Source organism: Raphanus sativus, chromosome 3, assembly GCF_000801105.2.
Source record: "Raphanus sativus cultivar WK10039 chromosome 3, ASM80110v3, whole genome shotgun sequence".
NCBI classification, from domain to species: Eukaryota; Viridiplantae; Streptophyta; class Magnoliopsida; order Brassicales; family Brassicaceae; genus Raphanus; species Raphanus sativus.
In genome coordinates this window covers 1,801,697-1,829,147 of record NC_079513.1, presented here as the reverse complement: position 1 = coordinate 1,829,147, position 27,451 = coordinate 1,801,697, and the positions used below count along the sequence as shown (strand labels likewise).

At 37.7% G+C, this 27,451-nt stretch overlaps 4 protein-coding genes across 5 annotated transcripts; 1 reads left to right on the top strand and 3 right to left on the bottom strand.

Annotated features, from left to right (window-relative positions):
- Positions 1 to 2,777: 2,777 nt before the first annotated feature.
- LOC108844838 (uncharacterized) lies at positions 2,778 to 3,797 on the bottom strand. Its single transcript, XM_018618128.1, has one exon. The coding sequence runs from the start codon at positions 3,795 to 3,797 to the stop codon at positions 2,778 to 2,780; it is 1,020 nt and encodes a 339-aa protein (XP_018473630.1).
- An 11,533-nt stretch (positions 3,798 to 15,330) lies between these two features.
- On the top strand, positions 15,331 to 18,299 carry LOC108843872 (elongation factor Tu, mitochondrial). The gene is made up of 12 exons (XM_018617015.2): positions 15,331 to 15,592; positions 15,685 to 15,760; positions 15,841 to 15,933; positions 16,015 to 16,089; positions 16,591 to 16,695; positions 16,773 to 16,863; positions 16,955 to 17,160; positions 17,240 to 17,323; positions 17,406 to 17,471; positions 17,550 to 17,612; positions 17,711 to 17,951; positions 18,042 to 18,299. Exons 1-12 carry the CDS (start codon positions 15,399 to 15,401, stop codon positions 18,110 to 18,112), a joined length of 1,365 nt encoding a protein of 454 aa, XP_018472517.1. The 5' UTR covers positions 15,331 to 15,398; the 3' UTR covers positions 18,113 to 18,299.
- Positions 18,300 to 18,742: 443 nt separating this feature from the next.
- On the bottom strand, positions 18,743 to 21,572 carry LOC108847872 (uncharacterized). Of its 2 annotated transcripts, none has more exons than XM_018621234.2 (5): positions 21,248 to 21,572; positions 20,495 to 20,678; positions 19,989 to 20,406; positions 19,846 to 19,896; positions 18,743 to 19,514 (listed from the first exon to the last, which is right to left on the bottom strand). In XM_018621234.2, the coding sequence occupies exons 1-5, from the start codon at positions 21,338 to 21,340 to the stop codon at positions 19,001 to 19,003; spliced, it is 1,260 nt and encodes a 419-aa protein (XP_018476736.1). In that variant the 5' UTR covers positions 21,341 to 21,572; the 3' UTR covers positions 18,743 to 19,000. The 2 variants fall into 2 exon arrangements, with proteins under 2 accessions (XP_018476736.1, XP_018476737.1); XM_018621235.2 differs by having other exon boundaries at positions 20,501 to 20,678; positions 21,248 to 21,569.
- Positions 21,573 to 22,274: 702 nt separating this feature from the next.
- Positions 22,275 to 26,569, bottom strand: LOC108846329 (CSC1-like protein At4g02900). Its single transcript, XM_018619554.2, has 11 exons — positions 26,164 to 26,569; positions 25,522 to 25,671; positions 25,237 to 25,372; positions 25,062 to 25,163; positions 24,841 to 24,960; positions 24,678 to 24,758; positions 24,252 to 24,592; positions 23,936 to 24,181; positions 23,008 to 23,332; positions 22,681 to 22,914; positions 22,275 to 22,616 (listed from the first exon to the last, which is right to left on the bottom strand). Exons 1-11 carry the CDS (start codon positions 26,475 to 26,477, stop codon positions 22,356 to 22,358), a joined length of 2,310 nt encoding a protein of 769 aa, XP_018475056.1. The 5' UTR covers positions 26,478 to 26,569; the 3' UTR covers positions 22,275 to 22,355.
- Positions 26,570 to 27,451: the final 882 nt, after the last annotated feature.

Below are 27,451 nucleotides of genomic sequence, written 5' to 3'. Positions count from 1 at the left end.
ATTTATTAATATGAAACTGCAAACAAATAGTCCCAAACCACAAACGGTCTTGGGCAAGGTCCGAAAAAAAGAAACACTTCTAAAGCTGCACACGGCTCTAAACAAAGATTTTCCAAAGCTGAATCCTTCACAAACCAAAGAAAGTTAGCCATACCGCCAATACAGAATCCTGTCCTGTGATGAGCATTTGCCTACGAGCCAACGGGTCAAGTCTGAGTTTAATGGTTTGTTGAATCTCTGCAATAAGAGTGCTTGTAGCCTTCCTTTCAACCGAGTGAATTCTCCTATTCCTCTCTTTCCAGATCATGTACAGCACCGCTTGAAACACAAGCCTAACAACCAGAGTTAAATTCTTGTCTCTCGCTGGGTTCACAAGCCATCGTAATACAGCTTCAAAATCGTGGGGAGGAGCCAAGTTCATCGTAGACATAAAATAGTTCCAAACTCGGGAGCTAAAGGAGCAGTTAAAAAACAAATGTTGCCTGCTCTCTATAGACCCCGAACACAGAACACAGCTCGATGGCACTTGCAGTCCCCAACTTATGAATCTATCTCTAGTAACCATCCTGTTACGAGCAGCAATCCAGGAAATAAAGGCATGCTTAGGAATTTCCCATTAAACCAAATTGCCTTATGCCAGAAAACCTCAACTGGAGATGGGTGTAGGACTCTCCAAGTCTCACTTGTTGAGAATACTCCAGTACCCTGTCCAGGCTGTGGGAACCACCAATATTTATCATCCTCTTCAGCATCAATGATCTCCTGCGCATCAGGAAGACACTCTTTTAGGAGAGTAATCGTTGGACTTCTGCTCCTACTGCGATCCAACCACCATCCCTCACTTGTAAGTGCATCAGCAACAACTGCGTTGATGCTCAACCCTGACACCATAGGACCATTCTCCCCCACCAACTCAATCAATGGTCCTAAAGATGTCCAATTATCAAACCAAAAACTAGCTGTAGTACCTGCTCTCACTTCACAAACAACCATTGGTCTAGCAATAGGTCTCAATCTGCAAATTGAACGCCATATCCAACTCCCTCTCCTATTAGGCTCCAATTCCCAGAAGTTCTCGGTACCAATTAAGTTCCTTCGCACCCAAGAGACCCATAAAGAACCTCCCGCAGTTAAGATAAGCCAGATTAGCTTCAATCCCAGAACCTGATTCCACTCCGCGAGTCTTTTAAGACCCAATCCGCCTGCTTCTTTCGGTGTGCATACTGATTCCCACGCAATCTTTGCACCTCTAGCTGAATTTGGTGCACCGCTCCACAGGAAAGCTCCACACATTCTTTCCAATATGCTTATGCAATCAGCTGGGATGATAAACATAGAGGCCCAAAAGGAAATAGTATAGTAGATTACAGCTTGAATTAACTGAAACCTTCCAGCAAAAGATAGATGCTTCACTGTCCAGGAATTGAAACGAGCTGCAATTTTATCCAGGAGAGGCTGAAAATCTGACCTCGTCATCTTCTTAGGAGAAAGGGGAACTCCTAGATAGCGCAGAGGTAAAGAACCCTGAGCAATACCCAACTGGTTTGCTAGTGCTCTACACCGACTAGCATCCCCTCCATCCAAGAGCAATTCTGTTTTTTGCCGATTGATCCTCAGCCCTGAAATCAACCTAAACTCCTCTAGAATTTGCAAGATTCCTCTCAGTGAGTCCTCTGTCCCATCGAAGAAGATTAGCACATCATCTGCAAAACTTAAATGAGTAATCAGAGGCGCTTCACATTCCGGATGAATACCAAACTTCCCCTCTATAGCCCCTTTATCTAGCATTTTAGACAGGACATCCATTGCAATCACGAATAAGAGAGAAGAAATCGGATCTCCTTGCCTTAGCCCTTTTTCCCCGGGAAAAAACCATTTAGCTCTCCATTCACTACTACGCTGTAAGATGGTGTGGTTACACATTCCTTTAGCCAGTCGATAAAGCGATCTGGGAGCTCAATGACGTGCAAAACTCTGAAGAGGAAGTCCCAATTAAGATTATCATATGCTTTAGATATGTCAATCTTTAGACATCCCCTAGTGGTCGGGCCTTGAGCATTGAAATCCTTCACTAACTCCGTCGCCAATAACACATTTTCGCACAAAAGCCTTTCTTGAACAAACCCCACTTGATTTTCTGAACAATATCCGAAACACAAAGCTTCAGCTTCCTCTTAAGCAGCCTAGCCATCACTTTATAAACTGTGGTGCACAGGGAAATCGGTCTGAACTGACTTAGCTGATCAGCCCCTATCACTTTCGGAATAAGAGATATGACAGTGGCGTTGAACTGCCTTAACATCCTGCCTGCAGTAAAGAACTCCTTGATTGCTTCAATAGAATCCTTACCGACAATATCCCACGACTCCCAGAAAAAACTCAGCAGAGAAACCGTCTGGCCCCGGTGCCTTATTTTTCGGCATGGCAAAGATCACCGACTTAATAGCTTCATCTGTCGGAATGCTCACCAACTGCTCAGAGATCTCTTGGGGGCATCTATACGAGAGTAGGTCCCTCAACGCCTCCAAAGAGATATCTTGAATTTGATCATCCACTGAACCAAGCAGATTCTGGAAAAAAGCCACCACCATCTCTCTGATTTGCGACATATTGAAAACACGGTTGCCCGCTCCATCCATGAGATAGCTTATGCAGTTTCTCATTTGGTGAGCAAGCACTGCTTTGTAGAAGAAAGTAGTGTTGGCGTCCCCACAGTCCAACCAGCGAATTCTTGCCTTCCTACTAAAGAAAATCTCTTGTGCTGACTCAAAAAACTGTCATTTCTTGCGCGCAACAAATTCTTGACGGAATAGAGAGTCAGATGGAGAGGAGAGCAAATCTAGCTGGATCAGCTTTAAGTTCTCTAAAGCTTCCTTGGCTCTTTGTTGAATATTACCGAACCCTTCTCTATTCAGTCTACGACATGTAGCTTTTGCTTTCTTCAACCTCTGTCCCAAAGAGAACAACTTGGAGCCCACCGGAATACTTTCCTCCCACGCCTTCAACATCTCCACTATAAAGTTTGGATGTGAAGAGATGAAAGAAAAATATTTGAAACTACACTTTCTAGTCAACGGGAGAAAGGAGAACGACATAACTGCTGGCGAATGATCAGAGTCTCCCGGAGCTTCAAACACGCAGACAGCCTCCGGATACTTCTCCCTCCACCTCTCATTGCAAAGGACTCTATCCAACTTCCTCAAAATTGGATCCTTCGGACGGTGATTAGACCAAGTGAAAAAAGACCCTCTGATATCCAAGTCTGAAAGGTTACTGTCCTCTAAAGTCCTCTGAAACTCCTCCATCCCTCGCACCGGGAGATCGTAGGGTTGCAATGAAAAGTGTTCTGCCGCCGTGAGAATTTGATTAAAGTCTCCAAGCACGAGCAAAGGCGAAGCTGCCACCAACGAATTGCTTGCTGCTATGACTAGATCCCTCCAAAGCAAACTTCTCTCCGATTCATTATTTCTAGCATAAATGAAACCAAGTGTGCAACTGTTACCCGGCGCAGGATCCAAAACTCCACACAAAATTAGCTGATCTGTCTTTAGGTACACCACTACTGACAAATTTGATCTCCACAAAAGCCAGATCCTACCTCCTGCTGCTTCTGAATAATTGCTGTCATACCTCCAACCCGGAGCAACTGCTCCCAAAATTGAAACAAGATTCTCTTCCTGTACATGAGTTTCCAACAATGCTCCAACTGATGACCCCAGATTCTGAAGCCAATCCCGGACCACTCTCTGACGACCAGAACTATTTATTCCTCTAACGTTCCAACTAAATATCTTCATATATACAAAAGATTGGGTAAGAGACTGATCAGTTACTCTTACCCGAGGAGCTCCTCGGAGTAAGATACTTTGCTGACTTTGGAGGAGAACCCACTTCTACCATAGATTTCCAGAGTTCCATTTGTCTAATAGCTCTCCTGTATTTCTTAGAATTCTTAGTAAACCAAACTGGTTCCACCTCTGCACTACCATCTGCCACTTCCTCACTGATCTCCTTTCCCTTATCTGAACCACTCTGCGCAGCCTCCACGATCTCTCCTTCTTCAGCTATATCAGAACCTGAGACCTCCCTCTCTACCCCACTTCCTACACTGCCAACAGCTTCACCTGAACCTTTCTCAAGAATCTGGCCCACTGGAATCTGCGCCTCCGGGATGATTATAGCCCCCCCCCCCATTATCAACCTCCGGGGGAGAGCTCAACGCCCTTGCTCTCGCTCTAGCTCTCGAACGGGATCTGCGACGAGATCTTGACCTGGCCTTGACATTTTGAGCCTTCGCATCCACCTCCCGATTCTCACTTAAATCAGATTCGCGATTCTCACTTAAAGCAGTTTCGCTCTTCTCAACCAAAAGCATTTCCTCCGACGACTTTACTACACTGATCACCTTCTCCAACTTCTCTTTCTTCTTCGGCATCGATCTCCTCATGAGAGGTTTATGGCATCTGTTTAACAAATGGCCAAACCTGCCACAATTTATGCACTTTGGAGGAAGACTTGGATACTCAATATCAACTCTCACTGCGTTGCCTTGAGTGTCTCTTACTTCCACCACTTCCGGAAGAGACTTTGAGAGATCGACCTCAACTTTAACTTTGGTATCTCCAAAGTGAAATGGATCCAACCTCGATTTCTCTGTATGAAGGGGTTCACCAACTCCACTAGCCACCACGCTAATACCATCAAGCGAATACAGCTGCGGCAGCACATTCTTGAGGATAACCCATCTCGGAGCAAATATCAGTTCTTGAGCAGCTAGATTCCCATCGGCTGTCCAAGGATACACAGAAAAATCACAACGGTCTGCCTGCCAGTATCCAACCTGCAGGACCCATTCTCTCGTCTGCACTGAAGGAATGAAGATCAGAACGCAAGTGTCGGACACCGTACGAACAGTGATTCTCCCAAACTTCCCCCAAACCGGGTTTAAGTCTGCGACAATCTTCTCTGCTGAGGGTCTGCGACCATGGAAATGAGCAACCACGTGGTCCTTCCAGAGTTCCGAAGTCTTCCAAAGCACCGACTCCGGCGCTTGCACTACCGGAGTTCCATCGGCCAAAAAAGACGGATTTGAGATTTTCCGCAGGTTCCGAAGCGAAGCCTTAAATCGCGCCGCGTAGGAGGGGACCCGAGCGGCTGGAATCGACGTTGGGAGCATCGGAGACTGGAGTTTCATCTCCAAACTGCGGGTGAGAGAGGTGTTTCCTCGATCTGCGAGAACTGACGGACTAGCTCCTCCTGGGTCGATTGGAGAGCTTGAGGAGGGAGAGGTCACTGGATTCGCCATCAAAGGGAAAGGAGACTCGGATTTCTTCTCGTCAACCGACGTGAGGTCGGCCAACGGCGGATTCAACCGGAACCCTAGCTATCGCCTGTAGTCGCCCTTTTTGTCGCATGTCGCCTGTCGCCCTATGAATATATATGTGTACCAATAGCCTAATCATTTGATCATTCTATATATTTCAATTAACTATAGCTAATATTATTTTGAAAAATCATAAAAAGTGAATTATTTATTAAAAAATAAAAATATCAATGTACTATTTAAAACACCATTATTATTGAAATATAATATCAATAAAAAATTATGTAAGAAAACAGATTATTGTTATTAAAATTTCACCAATATATACTGAAAATTCAAGAACTAACGTGAGAAAAATATTTCCAATCTTTTTATGTGTTCCTAAATTAAAACATCAAATAAAACCCGTGCAACGCACGGGTCCATATCTAGTATATATATAATTTGATGTAAGAAAAATACTTGTACTATTATTTAGCTTATTTTATTAATGTTATATTTATATTTATATTATTTTAATAGTGTTACCAAAAATAAATATTTATATATAAAATTTACATTATTGAATTATTAATCATTACCATATTTAAAATACTTACCACAAATATAAATCTTTATAAATGAAATTTTGCATATCACAATTAAACCTTATCATTTTTTGATCAAAATAAATACGGTGATGACATATGTATAACAAATCACTTATCAATGTCAACTAGGATATATATGAGAGAGTTGTTCTACCACTATTTTTGGTGTACGTTCTATTAACATCTTTGGTTTCTACTTATTTTCTTACTAGTTTTTGGTCACATGTCTTATAATTCCTCTAAAAAGTGTCATTTGATTTTTTTACACATATTAATAAAATCATTAAAATGTATTTATGTTCTTAATAAAAACATTAATTTTACCAATAATTTTAAGATAAATAAAATTATTTATAAATCAAAATATTGTAATCAATATTAAGCTCAAATAAATATAAATTATATTAATATTTTAAAATAATATTTTTATGTAACAAAAATTTGTCAAAGTTACACTTTTAATAAAACAAGCTTACTGTTTACTTAAGTAGAGATTGTTCTTGGAATCTGAGGATGGGTCTTTACACTCGGGGAATCTTTAGTGTAATTTTGATTGTTCTCTTTGTTAATCAAATAAACAATGCTCCCTCCGTTTTAAAATGATCCATGTTTTAAAAAAAAATGTTTCTAAAAAATTTATATTTTACATTTCCAATGTACGTAATAATGAAAAATTGTAAAATGGTAATGTTTGCTGAATTTTGATTGGTTAGAAATCGTAGGAAATAGCTAAACACCGAAAATAATACATTTATTGTCAAAATTTTACGTGTTTTCTTAATAAATGTGAAAACTCTAGAATATGCAATATTTTGGAATGGAGGGAGTAGTTGTGTGCTTAAGATAATCTTCAAGACAAAAAATGTAAAGGAATTAGAGGAGACTGGAGAGTAGATCCTTGTTGATTAAAGATCAGTACAGTTCTTAGTTTTTTTCTTAATAATGAACCATAGTTTATGTTGTTGTACATGTGATTCTACTAAACATCTTAATTAGGTTTTTTTTGTTTGATATGATCTGCTGTTTATCTTTTGTCCACAATATGATTCTACAGTATTGTCATTTGGTGTTGCAGGAGGAGAATTCTAATTTCTAAAGTGTTCTTCTAGCGAAATTTGAAAGGTGCATCCTTCATTAACACCACATAGACTCCAAATGTATTATCTAGCTAGTACCATCCGATAAAACACAGAACTTAAAGTATTCAAAAACAATAACAACAAGTCATTCTTCTTTCAGTTCATTTTAGTAATGACATGTTATTTAGCATATTTGGAGAAAACTACGAAACAGAAAATGGCAAACTAGCAAAAGTACTATGAAGAAAGACTTTAAAGCTCTAAGGAAAGAAGAGACTGCACTGATCTCTAAAGGCCAAATGTTGGATCCATTCCCTATGTATGGCTGTCCTCGATAACAGGTCCGGGGAAAATCTCAATGGTATCACCGTTAGCTACTAGGTTCATGCTGAAGGACTTATCATCGTCCAACACTCTCTCTTTGTGCAGAAACACTCTCTCTTTGTGCAGAAGGAAATACCCTTCTGCAGGCAGGTCTAACTGATACTCCAGTTCTTTCTTCAGCTCTTCAACGTTATCAGTCGTGTTCACCTCCAACAGAAACTTTCTCCCAGGTTTATCATATTGCGTCATGGTTATCGTCAGCTTCTGCGGCGGTGGAGACTTCTTGGTTTGAAACGCTTGACTGCTGCTCTCTTCTGTTGAGTTTGACTGTACTGGAGAATGCTCCGTTGGAAACACTTGGTTCTTGTTGATGATCTCGTCGGATGTACTCGCAAGCCAGCTACTCTGAACGTTATCGGTTAAGATATGACGATAGTCACCAAACGAGAAGTCTTCAAATATGCTGGAGTGATCCGTTTGGAACATGTTGTTCTCGTTGGCGATAGCTTCTGTTGTACTCGCAGGCCAGTGACTTCGAATGTTAGTGAAATCCTCACCGAGCGACAAGTCTCCAAAAGTGTTAGATGGAAGAGATGGCTCCCTCTGAAGCAAATCTTGGTTCATCTTGTTTCTCCCCAATGATTCTTGAATCTTGACGTTGTCTCCAAAGGTTGCCCCATGCCAGAAACCTTGCTTCAGACTGATATCTTGAGGCATCTCTGGAAACAGATCGTGGTTGCTCACGAGCCGATATTGATTATAGAAAGCTCCACTTGCATTTGACGGTGGCACATGGTTGCTCCTCGCCGTCGTACGCGCATCGTGACTATAGAAAGATGCACTTGCATGCGACGGTGGCACTGGAGATATCTGCCTTTGACGAAAAACTTGATTGCTCCTCGGCATCATACGCAAATCTTGATTAAAGAAAGATTCACTTGCATGGGACGGTGGCACTTGGTTGCTCCTCGCCATCGTACGCGGATCTTGATTAAAGAAAGATGCATTTGCATGTGACGGTGGGACTTGAGCGTAGTTGCTCCTAGCCATGGAAGGGACGAACCCTTGGATTGCATATGGAGATTGGTGGAGCATTTGATTGTTGACGTGATCATCACGTAACAAGAGGAGGAGGCGAGAGTTGCTGACGAAATGGTATACTCTGAGCTGATAATGATCTACAACAAGTTCTGCGTCATTGAAGTAAAGGGTTTGCATGGAAACAGGGATACCTTGAGAGGTCTCGATACTCTTTTTGATATCAAACACTTTACTACGAGGATCAAGATCAAAGGAGAACGTTGAGCCAAACATAGTGTCCACGAACACCTTCATAACTGTATCATGGTTTTTTTGTTAGTAAGCGAGTATCCAGATAGAAAAACTGAACATAAGGGAAACGATAATATAAGGCAGTAAAACATTTCAGAAAAGCAAAAAGAAAATAGATAAATAAGTAGAGTTGAGATCTGATCTTTTTCTTTAACTCAAAAAATCACCTGAGGTCCTAGGCGGTTTCTGTAAGATTTTTGAATCCCACGATAAAACCACGGAGACTGTTTTGCATCATCCAAGATAGAATTTGCGAGTTTAATATCTACACTGTATTTTCAAGATTTACTTTAAAAAGACTTGAGACACTCTCAGAACTTTTGTATAAGGAAGATTATCTTATGCAAGATTATTAGCGTATTAGTGTATTCTTAATGAAGAATAAGATTTATATGAATGATTTACAAATCTTAGTCATAAAGTAATTTGAACATTTGTCACTAATTTTACTAAGATTTAACCATTTGTCATCAAATCATTTGTCACTAAGTTGATTTAGCTTAGTTATTAAGATAGTTTTGCCACCAAGTTTATGTAGTTTAAACCAATTGTCACAAAAAAAAAAATTGAGCTTAGTCAACAACTTAGTAAAATGTTTTTTCATTGTCCAAAGACAACTTCAACATTTTATCCAGCCCATAAGGTTGCAAATGTTGTGGTCTTTCTCCATACAAAATCAAACATTTATTTTACATTAGATTATATTTGTACTCCACCCATTAGACTTGTAAAAATTCAATTCATACATACTTATTTTTACTAGGCCCTATAAGCTTATAAAAATTATTATCCTCCATATAAGTAAAATTTATCTAAACACATGCAAAACTCAAAAAGATAATGCAGACTCAACTCATTGGACTTAACTAAGACTCGACAGACATACTTTTTTGAGAGCATAAACGTAAACTAACTATATATAATGTAGTAGCACTTTTCAGCCTTGAACTACAATGTTAGTATTTGTCGAATTTACTTTTCAGATAGTGAAAATGATGCATTTCACTCTCTCTGGACTCAACTCAACTCATTGGACTTAATTATACGACTAGACAGATAGATTTTCTGAGAGCATAAATGAAAACTAACTATATATGATGTAGTAGCACTTTTCAGCTTTGAACTACAATGTTAGTATTTGTCAAATTTACTTTTCAGATGGTGAAAATGATGCCTTTAGCTCTCTCTGGACTCAACTCAACTCATTGGACTTAACTATAAGCCTGGACTGACAGACTTTTTGAGAGCATAACGAAAACTAACTATATATGATGTAGTACACTTTTCATCCTTGAACTACAATGTTAATATTTGTCGAATTTACTTTTCAGATGGTGAAAATGAAGCCTTTAACTTCCCCCTCCCCCCATCCTCCCAAAATTACATATAAAATGAGTCAATAGATATAACACACTGAGCCACAATAGTTAAGGTTCTGTCTAGATTTCCCAAGCATCCAATTTCAGAGATAGATCCTTTTCTGAAGGTATCAAAAGGTCCTTGGTAGAGTTATTGATATATGATATGTTCGATTATTTATGAAATTCAGTTCACTTTTGATTTTTTTTTTCAGTTTCGTAAGGTTGGGTTCGCGTCAAACCTATACATTATCATATATAAAAGTTTATTTTTAAAAAATTATTTAATTTTGAAACAAACAACTTTAGAAACAAACCTGCACTTTTTAAGCGCGAGTCAAAATCTAGTTTGTTTTATTTATGAAAAAAAAAACATTATTGTTCAAGAGAAGTGTAAAGCTATAAGGAATTAGAAAAGACAGGGAGTAAATTCCTTGTTGATTAAAGCTATAGTTTTGTATTTAAAATCATGTTTTGAGTCATATTTGGCTAATTCCAGTTATTTTTAACAATGAACCATAGTTTTTGTTTTGTTCGATATGATCTGCTCTTTACCTTCGTCTTCAATATGGTGAAATCTACATAACACCAAATGTGTTCTTTAGCTTAGAACAACCTATCAAACAAATAACTTAAGGTGTTCAACAACAGCAACAAAAAAAAGTCTTTCTCATATCGGTAATAATCACATGTCTTTTAGCATATTTACAGAAAACTGCGAAATTAAAATGCCAAACTCTGAAAAAAGCAAAAGAACAAGGAAGAAAGATAGAAAAGCTATAAGAACATCTCCATTAGGGGTATAAACCCCTAATCCTTAACTGTTCCAAAAAAAAAAATTAAAAAAGTCGTGGAGCCCACATTCTGAGTGAACATGTCTTTTAACAGTCCTTCTGAGTGAACCTGTCTCTTAACTGTTTCGCGGGCTCCACGCCACGTGGCGGCCCGCGATTGGTTCCGCTCTATTTTTTTTTTTTTTTAAGAAAAATCAAAAAGAAAAAAAGAATAATAATAAAAAATTTTATTTTGGAATTCGAGCCCAGTCTTACTAATGGAGATGCTCTAAGGAAAGAACAAAGTGCACAGATTCAAAGACCAAATGTTAGATCCATTCCCTATGTATGGTAGTCTTCATGAGTAATATGTCCGGAAAAAATCTCAATCGTATCACCATGAGATACTCGGTTCCAGTGGAAGGACTTAGAATCTACCAAAACATTCTGTTTGTGCATAAGGAAATACACTTTTGCAGGAAGGTCTAACTGATACTTCTGTTGATTATTCACTAGCTCTTTCTTCAGCTCTTCAACGTTATCACTCGCGTTCACATCCATCACAAACTGACTCCCACGTTTATCATATTGCGTGATTAATACCACGTTTTTTTTAACAATGAAAGTTTATGTTGTTGTACATGTGGTTTTACTAAATACTATACTTAACACGTATTCATTGTTTCGTTTGATATGATCTGCGCTATGTCCACAATATGATCCTACAGTATTGCCATCTGGTGTTGCCGTAGGGGATTTCTAAAGTGTTCTTCTAGCGAAGTTTGTAAGGTGCATCCTCCATTAACACCATATTGACATTTGACGCCAAAGATATTATCTAGCTTAGACCATCCGATCAAACACAGAACTCGAAGTATTCAAAAAACAATAACAACAACTCTTTCTTCATTCAGCTCTTATTAGTAATTACATATCTTTTAGCATATTTGCAGAAAACTATGAAACATAAAATGCCAAAGGTTGAGCAAAGCAAAAGTACTATGAAGGACTTGAAAAAGCTCTAAGGAAAGAAGAGTCTGCACAGAGTAAAAGACCAAATGTTCGATCCATTCCCTATGTATAGAAGTCCTTGATAGGTCCACGTTCGGGAATAATCACAATGGTATCACCGTTAGCTACTCGGTTCATGCTGAAGGACTTCTCATCGTCCAACACTCTCATCTCTTTGTGCAGAAAGAAATACCCTTTTGCAGGCAAGTCTAACTGATACTTCTCCAGCTGTTTCCTCAGCTCTTTAACATTATCGCTCGAGTTCACATCAACAAGAAAGTCACGCCCAGGTTTATCGTACTGCGTCATGGTTACTGTCAGCTTCTGCGGCGGCTGTGGAGACAAATCTTGAATGTTAACGTTGTGGTCTCCCCTTGTCTCAGGCCAGGAACCATCCATTTTCTTGGTTTCTTGTGCTGTCCAAGGCAATGGAGGTCTTGCAAGAAACTCGTCCGCTGAAAACGACGCTAGTACATCGGGTTGATGAATCACTTGACCGTCGCTGCTCACAAGCCGATCTTGATTAAAGAAAGATGCACTTGCATGTGACTGTGGTGGCAGCACTTGGTTGCTCCTCTTCATCGTACGCGGATCTTCATTAAAGAACGATGCACTAGCTGCATGTGACGGTGGCACTTGATCGTAGTTGCTACTCGCCATGGAAGTGGAAGGGACGAAGCCTTGAATGGCATATGGAGATTGCTGGGGCATTTGATTGTTGACGTGTTCACGTCCCTGACTGCTCACAAGCCGATCTTGATTAAAGAAACCTTCACTTGCATGTGACTGTGGTGGCAGCACTTGGTTGCTCCTCGCCATCGTACGCGGATCTTGATTAAAGAACGATGCACTAGCTGCATGGGACGGTGGCACTTGACCGTAGTTGCTACTCGCCATGGAGGTGGAAGGGACGAAGCCTTGAATTGCATATGGAGATTGCTGGGGCATTTGATTGTTGACGTGATCATCACGTAACAAGAGGAGGAGGCGAGACTTGTTGCGAATACGATATGCGTAGAGCTGATTATCTTTAAGAAGCTCCACGCCGTTGAAGAAGAGCCTTTGGGTGGAAACAGGGATGCCACGAGACTTCTCGATCCGCCTTTTGACATCTGACACTCTACTTTGGTAAATCAGATCATCAAAGGAGAACGTTTCGCCAAACATAGTGTCCACGAACACCCACATAACTGATGAACAAGAAAGAGAGAGAGAGCCAAGAGCGAGAGAGAGAGAGAGAACGTAACGTGATGATAATCTGACACGAGAGTTTGATATATATATATATATATATATATCAAGTAATTTCACGTATAAGATGGTTACGTGTCATTTAAGTTAAAGAATCTTAACCGCCAATAACTAAAATGAGCCAGCGGTTAATGCTTGAAACGCAGCGTTTTTGCATGAAAAAAGATTCGTTAACCAGAATCTTCAGTAACCGGACGATTGGTCTTTTTTTTCCTGTTGTTTCCTTGTCCACTTAACGAGCTTTTTTCTGAAGCTTCTGGAAAAATATGAGGCAGAAGGATTTGAACGGATCTTGCGAGGTGAAGTTAATATTTGTAATTTTTTTTGTTTAAAATATTTGTATTCTTTATTCACAAGTAATGAAAACATCCTTTTTACTAATATTGCAAAAAAAGTTTTTAACACAAATTTATATTGGACTTATTTTAAATCATAAATACTAAACTATATTAACATATCCATAAACACATTAGTCGTTCTTCATGCATGAACTTAATATAAAGCGAAGGTTACCCGACGATCAAATAGTTAAGTGGTTGGGATTGTTTCAGGTTGATATGCAGAGTAAGCAAATTTGGAGCTTTTTCGCGCGCCGATGCATGTGTTGAAATCTTTTCCGGAGAATATTATACTTTTGATCATTTGAGATCTCTAGATAAAGAAACAAACTCATTATGTATATGCTCATTTGGGCTTTTAACATGACACAAAGTTTTTTTTTTTTTTTGCTAAAATTTGGTACATGACACAAAGTTGACAAATATTTGTTTTATTTTGAATTGCATGTATTGCTACCTTTTTGATTAACGTAATGCAATACCTCAAAAATTTATTTATAATATTATGGATAACAAATACATACAAAAGTATCGTATGGCTGTGGTAAAGGGACGCAATTTCCACCAGAAAATTTTGCTTTAATGCAAGTCTGTTTGCATTGTGGAACCTCTTTGCAAGTACCTATTATGATCGGCTTCCCTATTCCTTGAGCTTTTGCAAATTCTGCAATTTATTTTGTTTTTTGTGTAGTAATTAGAAAACATAAAAATCCTTAGACATGGATATCTTCCCCTCAGTTATAATGCATTATCCTGATATATTGTAGCAATAAAAACTATGCAGTATGCTTAACTATAAAAATATAACGGGTATATAATAACACAATTCACAAATAAAATCCAAGCTTATAGTTTGAATATTCCATACCTGGATCAAGAGAACAGTGAGACATAAGAAGACAAGAAAAATACATTTACTGCTTAAAGCCATTTTGATCCTTTTGTTTTAGCTCGTTATGTGTGTTTTCTTCTTCTCTTTTGCTAACGAAATTAAATAGTTGCAAAGTTTTTAAAATGTTCGGATTTATTTACTCGCACGATATATACATAGAAGTTTTCTTTGACCGAGACTATATTAGCTTGACTACTTGTTGTGTAGATACATACACCTTCAAGTTTTATGATTTTAGTTTCTTTTATAGGTAACTAGTTTATGTCAGGGGTGGCGTTCGGATACCCATTCGGGTTTGGATCAGATATTTCGGATTTTCGGATATTTCAGTATATGAATATAAAACCCGTTTGGGTATTTCTGTACTTCGGATCGGGTTCATGTATTTTTAATTTAAGTTCAGTTATTTTGGGTCGGGTTCATATATTTTTAAGTTTCTTGTATTTGAAAAAATTTAGCTTTTAACTAACTGACTTTTTAACTTTTAATAGATTAAATGATTAATTGATTTGGAGGTAACATTTCAAAAATAAATAGACATTGATTTACCTATTGTTTTTAGAATTTGGATGTAACTTTTGTTAATACATGAGAATCAACAAGCTTGACATATATTTTAAATGAGTACCAAATCATTTTCTTTGTAATTATATGTATATTATATGTTCTTAAAATATGTGTAATATTAATATTAATATTTTAAATAAAATGAGAGATCTAAACTAGAAATATAAAGATAAGTATACATATATTCTGATAATTTCGGACACCCATTCAGATTCAGATATTATCCATTCGGGTTTGGATATCCAAACCCTCTTAAATCAATTTCTGTTTGGATATTTTTTTATTTTGGTTCGGATTTCGATTCAATTCTTTCGGATCGACTTCAGATACGGGTCGAGATAAAGGATAACCCACCCTAGTTTATGCATAGACCAAAACCGAGTGCTTAAGCCCAATAATACTCCAAGTAAATACTAAAATGGGCTTTACCCGAGTCGGATCGGGCGGGCATTTGAAGAGAAACCCTCAGGCGACTAAAACCCCATCTCGCCTGTTTTAGCCGATTTATCTCTCTCTGTGTGTGGCTAAAGCCATTTCTCTCTTTTGCGTAAGAAGTCAAAATGGCCTCCGTTGCTCTTCGAAACCCTAACTCCAAGCGTCTACTCCCCTTCTCCACTCAGATCTACTCTCGCTGCGGTGGTAGTTCCATCTCTTCCTCTCCCTCGATCTCTCACTCAATCGGAGGAGGAGATGATCTCTCTCCCTCGACCTTCGGAGCTTCTCTCTTGAGATCCATGGCCACCTTTACTCGAAAGTTAGTTCCTTTTTCTTGATTTGAATTTGTTTTTTTTTTGTGTTGATTCATTACCAAACATGACTGTAATACTCTGTTTTTTGTTGTTGCAGTAAACCTCATGTGAATGTCGGAACGATTGGTCATGTAGATCACGGGAAGACCACTTTGACTGCTGCTATCACAAAGGTCTCTCCTTTATTACATTTTCGATGGTGAAGATCGGTTTTTTTTTTTTTTGGAAGTTGATCTTTTACTTGATTGTTTAGGTTCTTGCTGAGGAGGGTAAAGCTAAAGCTATTGCCTTTGATGAGATTGATAAAGCTCCTGAGGAGAAGAAGAGAGGAATCACTATTGCCACGGTCTGTTTGTGCTTATTTTATTTTCTCTGATATAAATAAAGCACAAGGCAGTATTTTTTTTTTTTACTTGGTTTTGTGTAGGCTCATGTGGAGTACGAGACTGCTAAGCGTCACTATGCTCATGTTGATTGCCCTGGTCACGCTGATTATGTTAAGGTAAAACGTCAACATTATTTGTACTTAATATAGGTGTTGGTAATAATAAGAGTTTAGATTTTTATAAGTGTTATGGTCTTAAAAAAAAAAAGAGATTAGTTTTCTAAAAGTCGGTCTAGGTGTCAAATCGGATCTAAACAAAATAAATCCTTTTCTAATTGATCTAGGATCTTCAACAAATTGATCTAGGCGCCTGCCTAATCAACAGTTCCCTATAAAGCAGTCTAGTTACTGCTTAACATTTGAAGTTACTGTACTAGTTTCCTTAGTATAAGGCTGCAAGTTTGCAACTTTACATACATGTTATGCATTTTTTTAGGCTAGTAGCTCCAGTTAAGTTATCATGGCTTTGAAGTATGATTACTGGAATAATTGTTATCTAGGGATGCATCATAATCTTATTATATGCGAGTTGTTTAGTGGAGTAAAAGTGCATTAGTATTTGGGTTTCATCAGCTCTACTTTCATAAACGCTTGAGCTTCACTGCTTCTTCATTTCAGAATATGATTACTGGAGCTGCACAAATGGATGGTGGGATTCTTGTGGTTTCAGGTCCAGATGGACCCATGCCTCAGACCAAGGAACATATTCTACTTGCGCGTCAGGTGTGCATCATTTCAATCTCAACACTTGAAGCTACTCAAAAGTGAATTAGATATTAATTTTGTCATGTATTCCACAGGTTGGCGTTCCATCACTTGTTTGCTTCTTGAACAAAGTTGATGTTGTGGATGATCCAGAGTTGTTGGAGCTTGTTGAGATGGAACTACGTGGTTTGTAAATCTTTTATGTCACATTAATTTATTTATTTTCAAGAATTTTTAAGTTCAAAGCATCTGACATGAACCTATTGTCTTGATCCAGAACTTCTCAGCTTCTACAAGTTTCCTGGTGATGATATCCCCATCATCCGTGGTTCAGCTCTGTGTGCACTTCAGGGCACAAACGATGAAATTGGAAGGCAAGCTATTTTAAAGCTGATGGATGCTGTTGATGAGTACATTCCTGACCCTGTTCGTGTGCTCGACAAACCTTTCTTGATGCCAATTGAAGATGTTTTCTCAATCCAAGTAAAATACTAAATCTCCTTCCTTGTCCTTTTGTGTTACAATAAAAATCAGTTCTGATAGTTTTCTTTTTTCTTAAAAGGGACGTGGAACTGTTGCAACCGGTCGTATTGAGCAAGGAGTCATCAAAGTTGGTGAAGAAGTTGAGATATTGGGTTTAAAAGACGTGAGTGTTGCGTTTATTCAGCCAAAGTGATGATTACTGAAAGCTATATTGCAACTAAGCATTTTCTTGATTTGATTTTTAGGGACCTCCAATGAAATCAACTGTAACTGGGGTTGAGATGTTCAAGAAGATTTTGGATAATGGACAGGTAAAGGCAACCATCAAGAGATTGCAAAGGCATGTGTGATACTGATTAATAATTAAACCTTGGCTTCTATTATGTTAGGCTGGTGATAACGTAGGACTTCTTCTGCGTGGGCTCAAGAGAGAAGACATTCAACGTGGAATGGTAAAAGCTTAAGCATCCTTATTATGATAGCAAAACCAACTTTACTGATGCTTTCTCTCTCTCTCTCTCTCTCTCTCTGTATGGTTTGCTTATTATAGGTGATTGCTAAGCCTGGTTCATGCAAGACGTACAAGAAGTTTGAAGCAGAGATCTACGTGCTCACCAAGGACGAAGGTGGACGTCACACTGCCTTTTTATCAAACTACAGGCCTCAGTTTTACTTGAGGACTGCAGATATCACTGGAAGAGTAGAGTTACCAGAAGAGGTGAAGATGGTTATGCCTGGTGACAATGTCACTGCAGTGTTCGAGCTTATCATGCCTGTCCCACTCGAAATAGGTCAATAATCTTTGAGTCACTACCCTCCCTTTTTGTATGTGATTCCAACAATTTTAGTTTCTGACTTGTTGCTAACGTTTTGGGGAACAGGTCAAAGATTTGCCCTGAGGGAAGGAGGTAGAACAGTTGGAGCTGGTGTTGTATCAAAAGTGATGACTTGAAAAGTTCTCAGAAGGCATCTCTAGGAAGAACCCATCAATGATGTTATTTTTTTTCTTTTGCTCCGCTGCTTTGAGATTTCAACTATATCAAATAACAGAGGGAGAAACATAGTTTAAGTTTCCAACTCTTGATTTGTTGCTTCCTACTCTGTGAAAAACTATTAAAGAGTCACTTCCAGTTCTCACTTTCTGAATTGTTCCTAGCAATTTGATTTTGAATGAATCCAAATCTTTCTGATGTAGTCATCAATGTCCCCAGCAAAACGCTAGGCTAAATGATTATTCTTCTGTTTCTTTTAAGTGATTCAGTTTTCTTAGGCAGATTAAAAAAAATTATTAAATTTATTATTTTCCTTAATTAATATGTTGTTTATTTGATTATTTTAATTTATTTTCTAAAAGAATAATGATAAAAATTAAAAACTATGATATAAATGCACTAAAAACATAAAATAACGTTTAAAACGAAACAAAATTTAAATTCTAAAACAACCATCAATATGAAGTCTAAACCAATTTGAACACTTAAACCGACTTCTATAACATCAGTCCAAAAAAATTGTTTAGTTTAAAGTCCAAAATATTACACCGATTTTTGCAACACTTTTTTTATTCATGGAAAACAACAGATTTTTAGAACATTTGTATTCATGGAAAAACAATCAACGATGAGATTTGCTTGTCCATCAAATCATTGGAAGAGATTCTTACAAAACATTATTACTCTCTGCAAAATTCTTAGACCTCTTGTCTTAGGTTCTACAACAAAATATAATCTTCACATTTATATGCTCAGTACCGAACAAGTTTTAGTCATTTACAAACGACCTTTCAAGCTTTCCATCGAGTAGTAAAAATCAAGATTCTGAAACCGTTACCGCTGAGTCCTCAACATGCAAACCTAAGTGCAAACACAGCGATTACAGTGGCAGCTCTGAAGTAGACCTCCTTGATACTTCTCTCCACATTGTTCACGATCTCATCACCCTTCAAACATGAGCATGGCTTGTTTGCTTTCCTATTGACATGAACAATCACTTCCCTCAGTCTATTCACAGCCCAAGACAGTATCACCAAACTGAAACCAAGTCCGGTGTCGAAGAACTTGTTTGCGCAAAAGGGCACACGCCTTGAAGCAAGGCTACATAGCACAGAGAAGAGCACAGCCATTCCTGTTCCAGCAGCGGTGACTGAAAACTGAGTAAGAAGCTCTGAGAGCTCTCCGCATGATCTCTGTAAAGTGAGTATTGTAGTCTGTTTGTTTTGATGATCATTGCCTATCATTAATGACAGAAGGCTCTCGTAAGCGTGGAGATGGTTCCTTTTGTAGAGGTCTCTCTCTTTAGCTTTACGCTTTGTGTTTTGTTTCTTTGGTGAAGGCTTGAGCCTGGTTTTCTCAGGACTATTGGAATCAAAAGGAAAAGTTGTTTGAATAAGGAGAACATTAACTAACAACAAAAAACATAAAATGATATGAAAGCAAGTAAAAATGATATTTCCTATGTTTCATAATATAAGATGTTTAAAAAAGAATTTATGTTTCAAATACAAGTGTTTTAAGATCAAAATAGCTTTGTTGAAAATTGGTTGACTAATAATATTTTACTGCTTTATTTATGATTGGTTAACTCATTTTCAATTTATATTATTTTATAAAAGTAAGTTTTTTTTATGTCAATGCTTTTAACCAAAACATCTTTGTATTATGGATCAGAGGAAGTATTAGATTTTACCTCTTCAAAGGTGCTAATACTGTAACTGGTGTTAATACTTCACTGCCAAACCTGCTTGAATGAGACAGTAAGCCTTCTTAACACCAAGAGATGAAACACACACAAAAGGAAAGTATAAACTGTGTGATGATCTGATCTATTACCTCTGGAAGTGTGGGATAAGCGGTGAGAGCTGTCTCCATTTTGTTGAATCTCTCGACAAACTGTACTCAGAAGCGACTGAAAGTATATCATTCAGCTCAGCATTGCTACTTGAGGAGAAGAGAAGGTGATCATTTGGTTTCAGAGAGAACTCTGGATTCTCCATCATATCCCTAACGAGATCCAAAACCGGTTTCTCCAAATCTTGATTCAAGTAAAGAACAGAGGAAGCACCGTATGGAAGTAGCTGAGAACTTGATTTCATAGCCTCTAGCTCCATCAATTCAGATAACATAGACATATCAAACCCTCTTTCCTTGAATTCCTCTGACCGAGAGAGTAGAAACTCCATCACTTTCTCTTGTCTCGCGTACTTCTCGGCGATTCCAAAGCTCAGAACCAGAGATTCTGGTGCCTTGTCTGTATCAACCACAATAAAGGAAAGAAAGTTCATGTGAATTGTGGAAACAGAACTAATTTGAGAGTAGTAGAAGTAAATGAGCTTTACCCTTACCATGAACATCCATGAGCAGAGGTTTCATCATGGATGAGTCAAGCTCCACGAATTGGCTAGATTTGTTCAGTGAAGAAACCGGTTTCCATGGTTCCAAGTGGTCTGGATTCAGGTTGAAGGAGCTTGCAGGTATGATCTCTTGTTTTGCTCCAGGGTTCACCAGATAAGACCGGTTACTCTGCATCATTCATTGCCAATGAACACAATCAAACAAGATGCTAAGTAAACATGAACCATTCAAGTAGTCAAACCCAACAAGATACAGATGAAAGACACAAACTTTACACAAACCCACATAAAGTGAATCATTCAAGCTATCGAAACCCAACAAGAGAGCAACGTTACACAAAACCCAGATGAACTGAATCATTTAAGCTGTTAGATCCAACAAGATATGATGAAAGACACCAACTTTACACCAACCCAGATAAATTCAATCATTCGAGATGTAAAATCCAACAAGATATAGCTGAAAGAGACCAACTTTACACAAACCCAGATAAATAAATCATTCAAGCTCTAAAATCTAACAAGATATAAGAAGGAAAGACACCAACTTTACACAAACCCACATAAACTGAACCATTCAAACAGTCAAATCCAACACGATAGAGATAAAAGACACCAACTTTACACAAACCAAGATAGAGTGAATCATTCAAGCTCTCAAATCCAACAAGACATAGATTGAAAGAGACCAACTTTAGACGAACCCAGATAAACTGAAGCAATAAATCAATTAGTTACCTTGATGATCTCAACCTTACTGAGCTCATGAGGAGGACCAAGCCCACCAGGGATTGAATAGCCATGAGAGGTCATGAAGCAAAACTTCATCATTTTTTTTTCTGATAATAATTGAAGAGAAACCAAAATTCAATTCCTTTGGAAGAAAACTCTGTTCCTCGCTTTATCTTCTTCGTCAAAAATCCATGGGGGAGGGAAGAAGAGAAATAAGCAAAAAAGGCTTATCGCTAACGACTCACCTAAGCCGCAGAAACGAGATTTAAGAATCTTCTCGATTTTTTGGCTGTGAGAGAAGAAGACAGGTTGAAATTTAGATTTTTTTGCGGCCTACGTTTGTTCAACTAACAAACAAATTATACATACACAGCTAATTAATTATTTATGTCGACCACAAAACATAATAAAAAATTTTAGTTTTGACATCATAAATATGTTTTTAACATTATTTCAATTTTACAAGTTGCATAATGAATTAAGAAAATACTATTTAATTTACTCTTTTAAAAGCGATTAATACTTATGATTTGTTTTTAATTAATAAATTTAAATATTGTTCTATTTATTATTGTTTTAGTTATTGTTTTACAAATTAGAAAACGTTTTCAATTTTCAGTGTAAAATTTGCTAAATTTTTATGTTATTTAATTATAGTTTAAATTCATTATATTATTAATTTAACCAGAATTAGATAAATAATTAATGGTACTTTTATTCTGAAAATTTAACAATTAATTTAGTCAAAAAAAATTTAACAATTAAATATTTTTTTAGTTTGTGCTCAGTCGTAAAACGTCAACTAATTAAAAATGGAAAAAGTATACGTTTGTCGGTTTTCTTTAGAAATGCACTAATACTTTGGTTCACCTTCTGACTAATTAATTAAAGTTTTGTAACTTAATTGTAGGCAAAGTTAGAATCTTTGATAAAGCTGGCTATTAGTAGTTTAGTACACAACAAGCAAAGGTGTTAGAGAGTTTAACTAATGTACGAAACAAACAATTACATATCCAAAGGAAAGGATCAAAACTTCCTAAAAAAAATCATCCAAACAAAATGTAAAGTGTTACAATATTAACAAGAGACGCACACGACAGGAGTCAGGAGCACGTTACATTTTCCCAGGAGAGCCACTGTGCTTGTTGGCTACAGGAGTGTTCGTAGTGCTACTAGCTTCTGAGTTGTATCTGGTCGTTGCTTGAGAAGTCCTCCTTGTTGGTACAAGAGGATTGCTCTCTTCCTCATCGACTACTCGTGGTCGGTCAAGGTCCTTCCCTTTGAAAACTGGATGCACGTAAGCGTCTCTCAGATATTCCTTGAGGTTTAGGTTCGGTTCAGTTGCTTTTTCAAGTGTATCCTTAACCATTGCTTCCTGTAAATATACAAAATCAGTTGAAACAGTTTCAGGTATTGTCTCAAGAGGTTTGGTTCATCACCTGTAAAGGGAACCTTGAGAAGGCTGATTCAAACCGTCCTGCACAGTATCTGTAAAACCAGATGGTCAAGATAGGCTGAGGGAGAAGCAGAACTGTTACTTTAGCCAGTTTCTTTGTACTGAGCAAACCCATCATCAGAAGCTGTGATATTATTAGACATATGGTCAATCGTCTATGCACGTCCGGCCAGTATCTTGCACCACTCTCATATTTCTGATCATAGACATTTATAACCTTCCAGTAGTAGATAAAGACAGAATAAAGTGAGTTAAAAGAACACAGTTTTAGACACATTTTAATAACAATGCTTTCTAGCTTTTGAGGTACCTGATGTCGGAAAACAACATAGGAGAAGGCGAAGAAGACGACAATGAATGGAAGAAGAATGGGTGCAACGGCAGCATATACAAGGCCAAGCAGGAAGTAGAACTGAATCCGAGGCTCAGATGTTGCAAAGTCCAGATGACCTGGATCCATTGCTTGCTGCCTGTCTTGTTCTGTCTTGACCAGAAAAGTGTTTTTGAGATGAAAAACAACTAATGGAACTAGTCTGAGTATCTCAGCTGCAATGCCAGCCCAACCATCTACCATGATATATGTGATGAAAAATGTGGCTTTCATTGGGATTGAAACACCAACTGTTTTGGGAATCCTGAGGTAAAACGAGAAAAAAGGTAAGACATTAATGTCAATGTTTTATGTAGGCCTGCCGATTTTGTCTGAACCAAACAAGCCGATTTTTTCGGTTTTCGGTTTGGTTGCGTTTTTAAATTTGGTGGGATTTTGAAAATGATTTGGTTTCGATTCGATTTTCTATTTTCAAAAAATAACATAAATAAATAACCGAATTTAATTGAACTAGCCTGATTTATCCGAAAATATCTGATTTTTAAAGAAAAATTTTCGGTTTTCGGTTTGGTTGCGTTTTTAAATTTGGTGGGATTTTGAAAATGATTTGGTTTCGATTCGATTTTCTATTTTCAAAAAATAACATAAATAAATAACCGAATTTAATTGAACTAGCCTGATTTATCCGAAAATATCTGATTTTTTAAAGAAAATTATACTGAAATCTAACCGAAACCAAAAAATCAGTTAAAAAAAAAATCTAAAACCTAAACTAACCAGAAACCAATTTTTTCATTGTGCCAAACCGAACTACCCAAAATCGAAACCAAAAAGACCCAACCCGAACAAACCGAATTCGCATGGCTAGTTTTATGCGTTACAACTCATGAAAATTCCATGTACTTACTCTGTTGGTGGTTGCTCAAGGAAAGACTTAAGCTGCTGAAACGCTGTCCCTGTAATGATACTTCCAAGAAACACATTGACTATAATGAACCAGAAGTACTTCTCTGCTGATCTTCTATCTAAATAAGAAAGTGATGTATATCCTTCAATCTGAGACATAGTCATCAGTAAAGTTGGAAGTATGATGAGAAATATCTTTAAGGCTATCCCTGGAAGAAACCCTTGGATCACAGACTTTACAGTCTTCCTGAAAATGAACAAAAAGGTGAACACAATAAGTGAAAATGTACTAAAAGGTGGATAAGTGAATGACTTACATTTCTATAAGGGGCTTCAAGAAAGGGAGAACTTTTTGGATCCCTTCAAGATTAGCAAGAGACTGCACAAAAGCTATAGGAATCATGAAGCAGAAAATAAGAAAGAAGAGTGCAATGGTTGTGAGCAGTCTTCTTATTGAGAGCTCAACATATGGTATAGCAAGATTGTCCCAGAATACATCTCTTGGTTCAGGAGCCCATTCAGTCAACCATATTGTGGGGTTATGACATTGCTGTGTCTGAGCACAAACAGCTGTTCCCCACCGTGATCTGAAAGAAACAAATGCTGCTGGAACTATAGCCATTGGATCGTTCATGATCTTTTCTCTTTCTACAGCCTCCTGTGTATTGTAAAACATTCACAAAAATTCACCTGATAAGCTTAAGAACAACATGAAAATGTTAATTAAATGTGAGTGTACATACTTTCTCAGCTAGATTCTGGAGCTTTGAAGTATAGAAGTCAATTGCATCGACTGTAGTTCCCCAAAAGCCTCCGTAACCTGTCTATATATAATAAACTAAATAACTAAAGAAGATTGAAGAGAATCCTTGTGGTCAGAAGAGGCTTGTAACAGTCAGAGAGTACCTTTGTTGTTGGCCTACTTGATGGCTTCCTCTCATATTTATTCTCATAGTAAGTCACCCAATTTTGCATAGCTTTCCTCTGAGCAACTAGTTTTGCAAGATCATTTGCATTGTACACTACCTGAGAACATCAAACCATGACATGGTTTAAGTGGGGAAGCCAAATGGTTGAGCCATGTGTCAGACAATGAATTACAAAATGTTCATAGTAAAGAAACATACCTGATGACAAAGATAATGATCTGGATGATTTACACAGAAAAAGTGCTCAACATGCTCGTTAACTGATTCATCAGGGTCTGGAGGAACATTTCTCACAAGTACCTGCAAAAGCATTAATCCCAATATACTTCAAAGAACAAATAGGAGTAAGCAAAAAGAAGATAGAATAACTCACGGTGAGTTGATCAGGACGACGAGTTTCAGAAGCTAGATGTCTCAGTCTCATAGTAGCCACAGTCTTGTACTCCATATATAACACGTAACAAGCCCACATTGAGAAAACGTATGTCATACTTAAATGTGCCCAAAACCTGCAACCAATAAACTTTAGCCGTCTTAGATGATAAAATACACAAAAACTATGCTAATACTTGAATGGAAATAAAATCCTTTTTATGTGAATTTATGTTAATGAAACATATAAAAGATAGTAACACATGTGTAAATATGTATCTAATACCTCGGTGATCCTGGTGGAACATTCGATATTGACAACTTGTCTACGTTACTAAATGTCAAATCATCGATCTTATCTAACGTTTCACCAGTCCAATTAACAGGAACCAATACTCCAAAAGCAAATACTGTTATAGGGACGAACATTTTCAACCTGCATTTCAACAAAAGAACAAAAACTTAGCGTCTCCATGCCAAACCAAGAAAATGCAGCAGAGAAATCAAATAACCATCTAAAATCTAAGCCTCACTAGAAACTGTTCTTGGATAGTTACGTACCCAAGAAGATAACAATTTTTTTTACAAAAATCTCAAAGCACTCTAAAATATTTAAACCCCTTAACACATGTAACAAGATTGATAAAATTAGACTAATTTCAGATATTTTCGGATCCTAGTTCGAGCTGTACCTGAACCCGAAAGTATTTAGCTCTTAGGCCCCGTTTGAGTATTTTTTCATAACGGTTCGGATTGGATTTCAGTTTTTTCTATTTGGATTAGGTTCCGGTTTGGTTAAAAACGCCCAAGCCTAGCCAAGACAATACAGCTGAGCAACCAAAAAGAGAATCTAAAACATGTCTCATACCTCAATAGAAAGTGTTCTGTAATATAAAAAAAAAGGAAAGACAAGATACTAGTTACGTACCCAAGAAGGTAGATGCGGATGTAAACAGCAGAGTCAAGACCTGCGTGTTCAATAAGCTCAGGCTCAGGCATTCTAAGCGCTGCAGGCATCCAGTTAAGAAACTTGACGTAAGTAGTCCAATCTAAGTTAACGAATCTGTTCATGACCCCTCTGGAACGCGTGGGGCTTCCTCGTATCCCTTTGAGATACCATTTAGGGAAGTAGACTCTATCGTTAACTGGCTGAAGCCTAAGCATAGCAAACGCAAAGAGGAAAGCAAATGCAGACATGAGGTTTATAGCTGCAGAAAAACCAATGTCTTGTAAAGAAGCCATCTCTTTGGTAAGATCAAGAAAACCAAAAGGGTTAAGTCTTTATGTTTTTGGGTATCAAGAGATTGGGATTCAACCAAAAAAATTTGGGAGAAACTTGGTGATTAGGTTATGTTTTTCTCAGAGATTTTTTCCCGAGAAAATGGAATGCCAGAAAGGAAAAAAAAGTTGGCGTTGGGTGGGGAGAAAGAGTGTTGTTGGAGAATGGATTCACGGGAGAAGAGGAGAAGACGGGAGAGAAATGCGCCTTGGGAAATGTTTTAAGTTTGAAGATTTCTGTGGACCTCTCATCTTTACTGAATCAACCAACGGTCTTGAGTAAGAAAATGATGACGTGGCGGGAAGCAAGAAAATAAAACAGAACATATGTCTCAACCTCCAACCAAAGACTTCATGTTTCGCCTCCGATCATCGCTCCTTGGATAAAAATTATGACAAAACAATCCTCATATAGGAAACCAATCTCATATAGATATGTTTAGTCTTTAAAAAAAATTGGAACTTGGTGTATTAGGCTCTGGCTCAATTGTGGGCTTAATTATGTGGTTGAGCATACAAGTCGGTATAATACTCTTGAACCTGCTCAAGACTTTACATATATTACTCAATAATTGTAGTTAAGGGCCAATATTTTAGCATTAGTATTATTCCCTGTATACATATTCTTTAGAAGGTGACAAAAGTATAAGCATAAACTAGGATGCATGCGCGGGAGCAAAGACAAGCCGAAGTAGCGGTCAACGGAACAGTTGAAAGAAGTGGGAATGCGTCTCTAGAAGAGGCATCATCATCATTGTTCCCAATAATAATAATCATCATGATCATTACCATAATGATGATGATCAGCGGCATCAATATTTCCTTGGTATGCAAGTTGTGATGGCTTTGAAATGTTGTGGAGCATATGTGACGGATGTTGTAGCTATACACAACCATGTTATGGCTACTTGCGAGATGATATTGTTGGGAATGTTAAA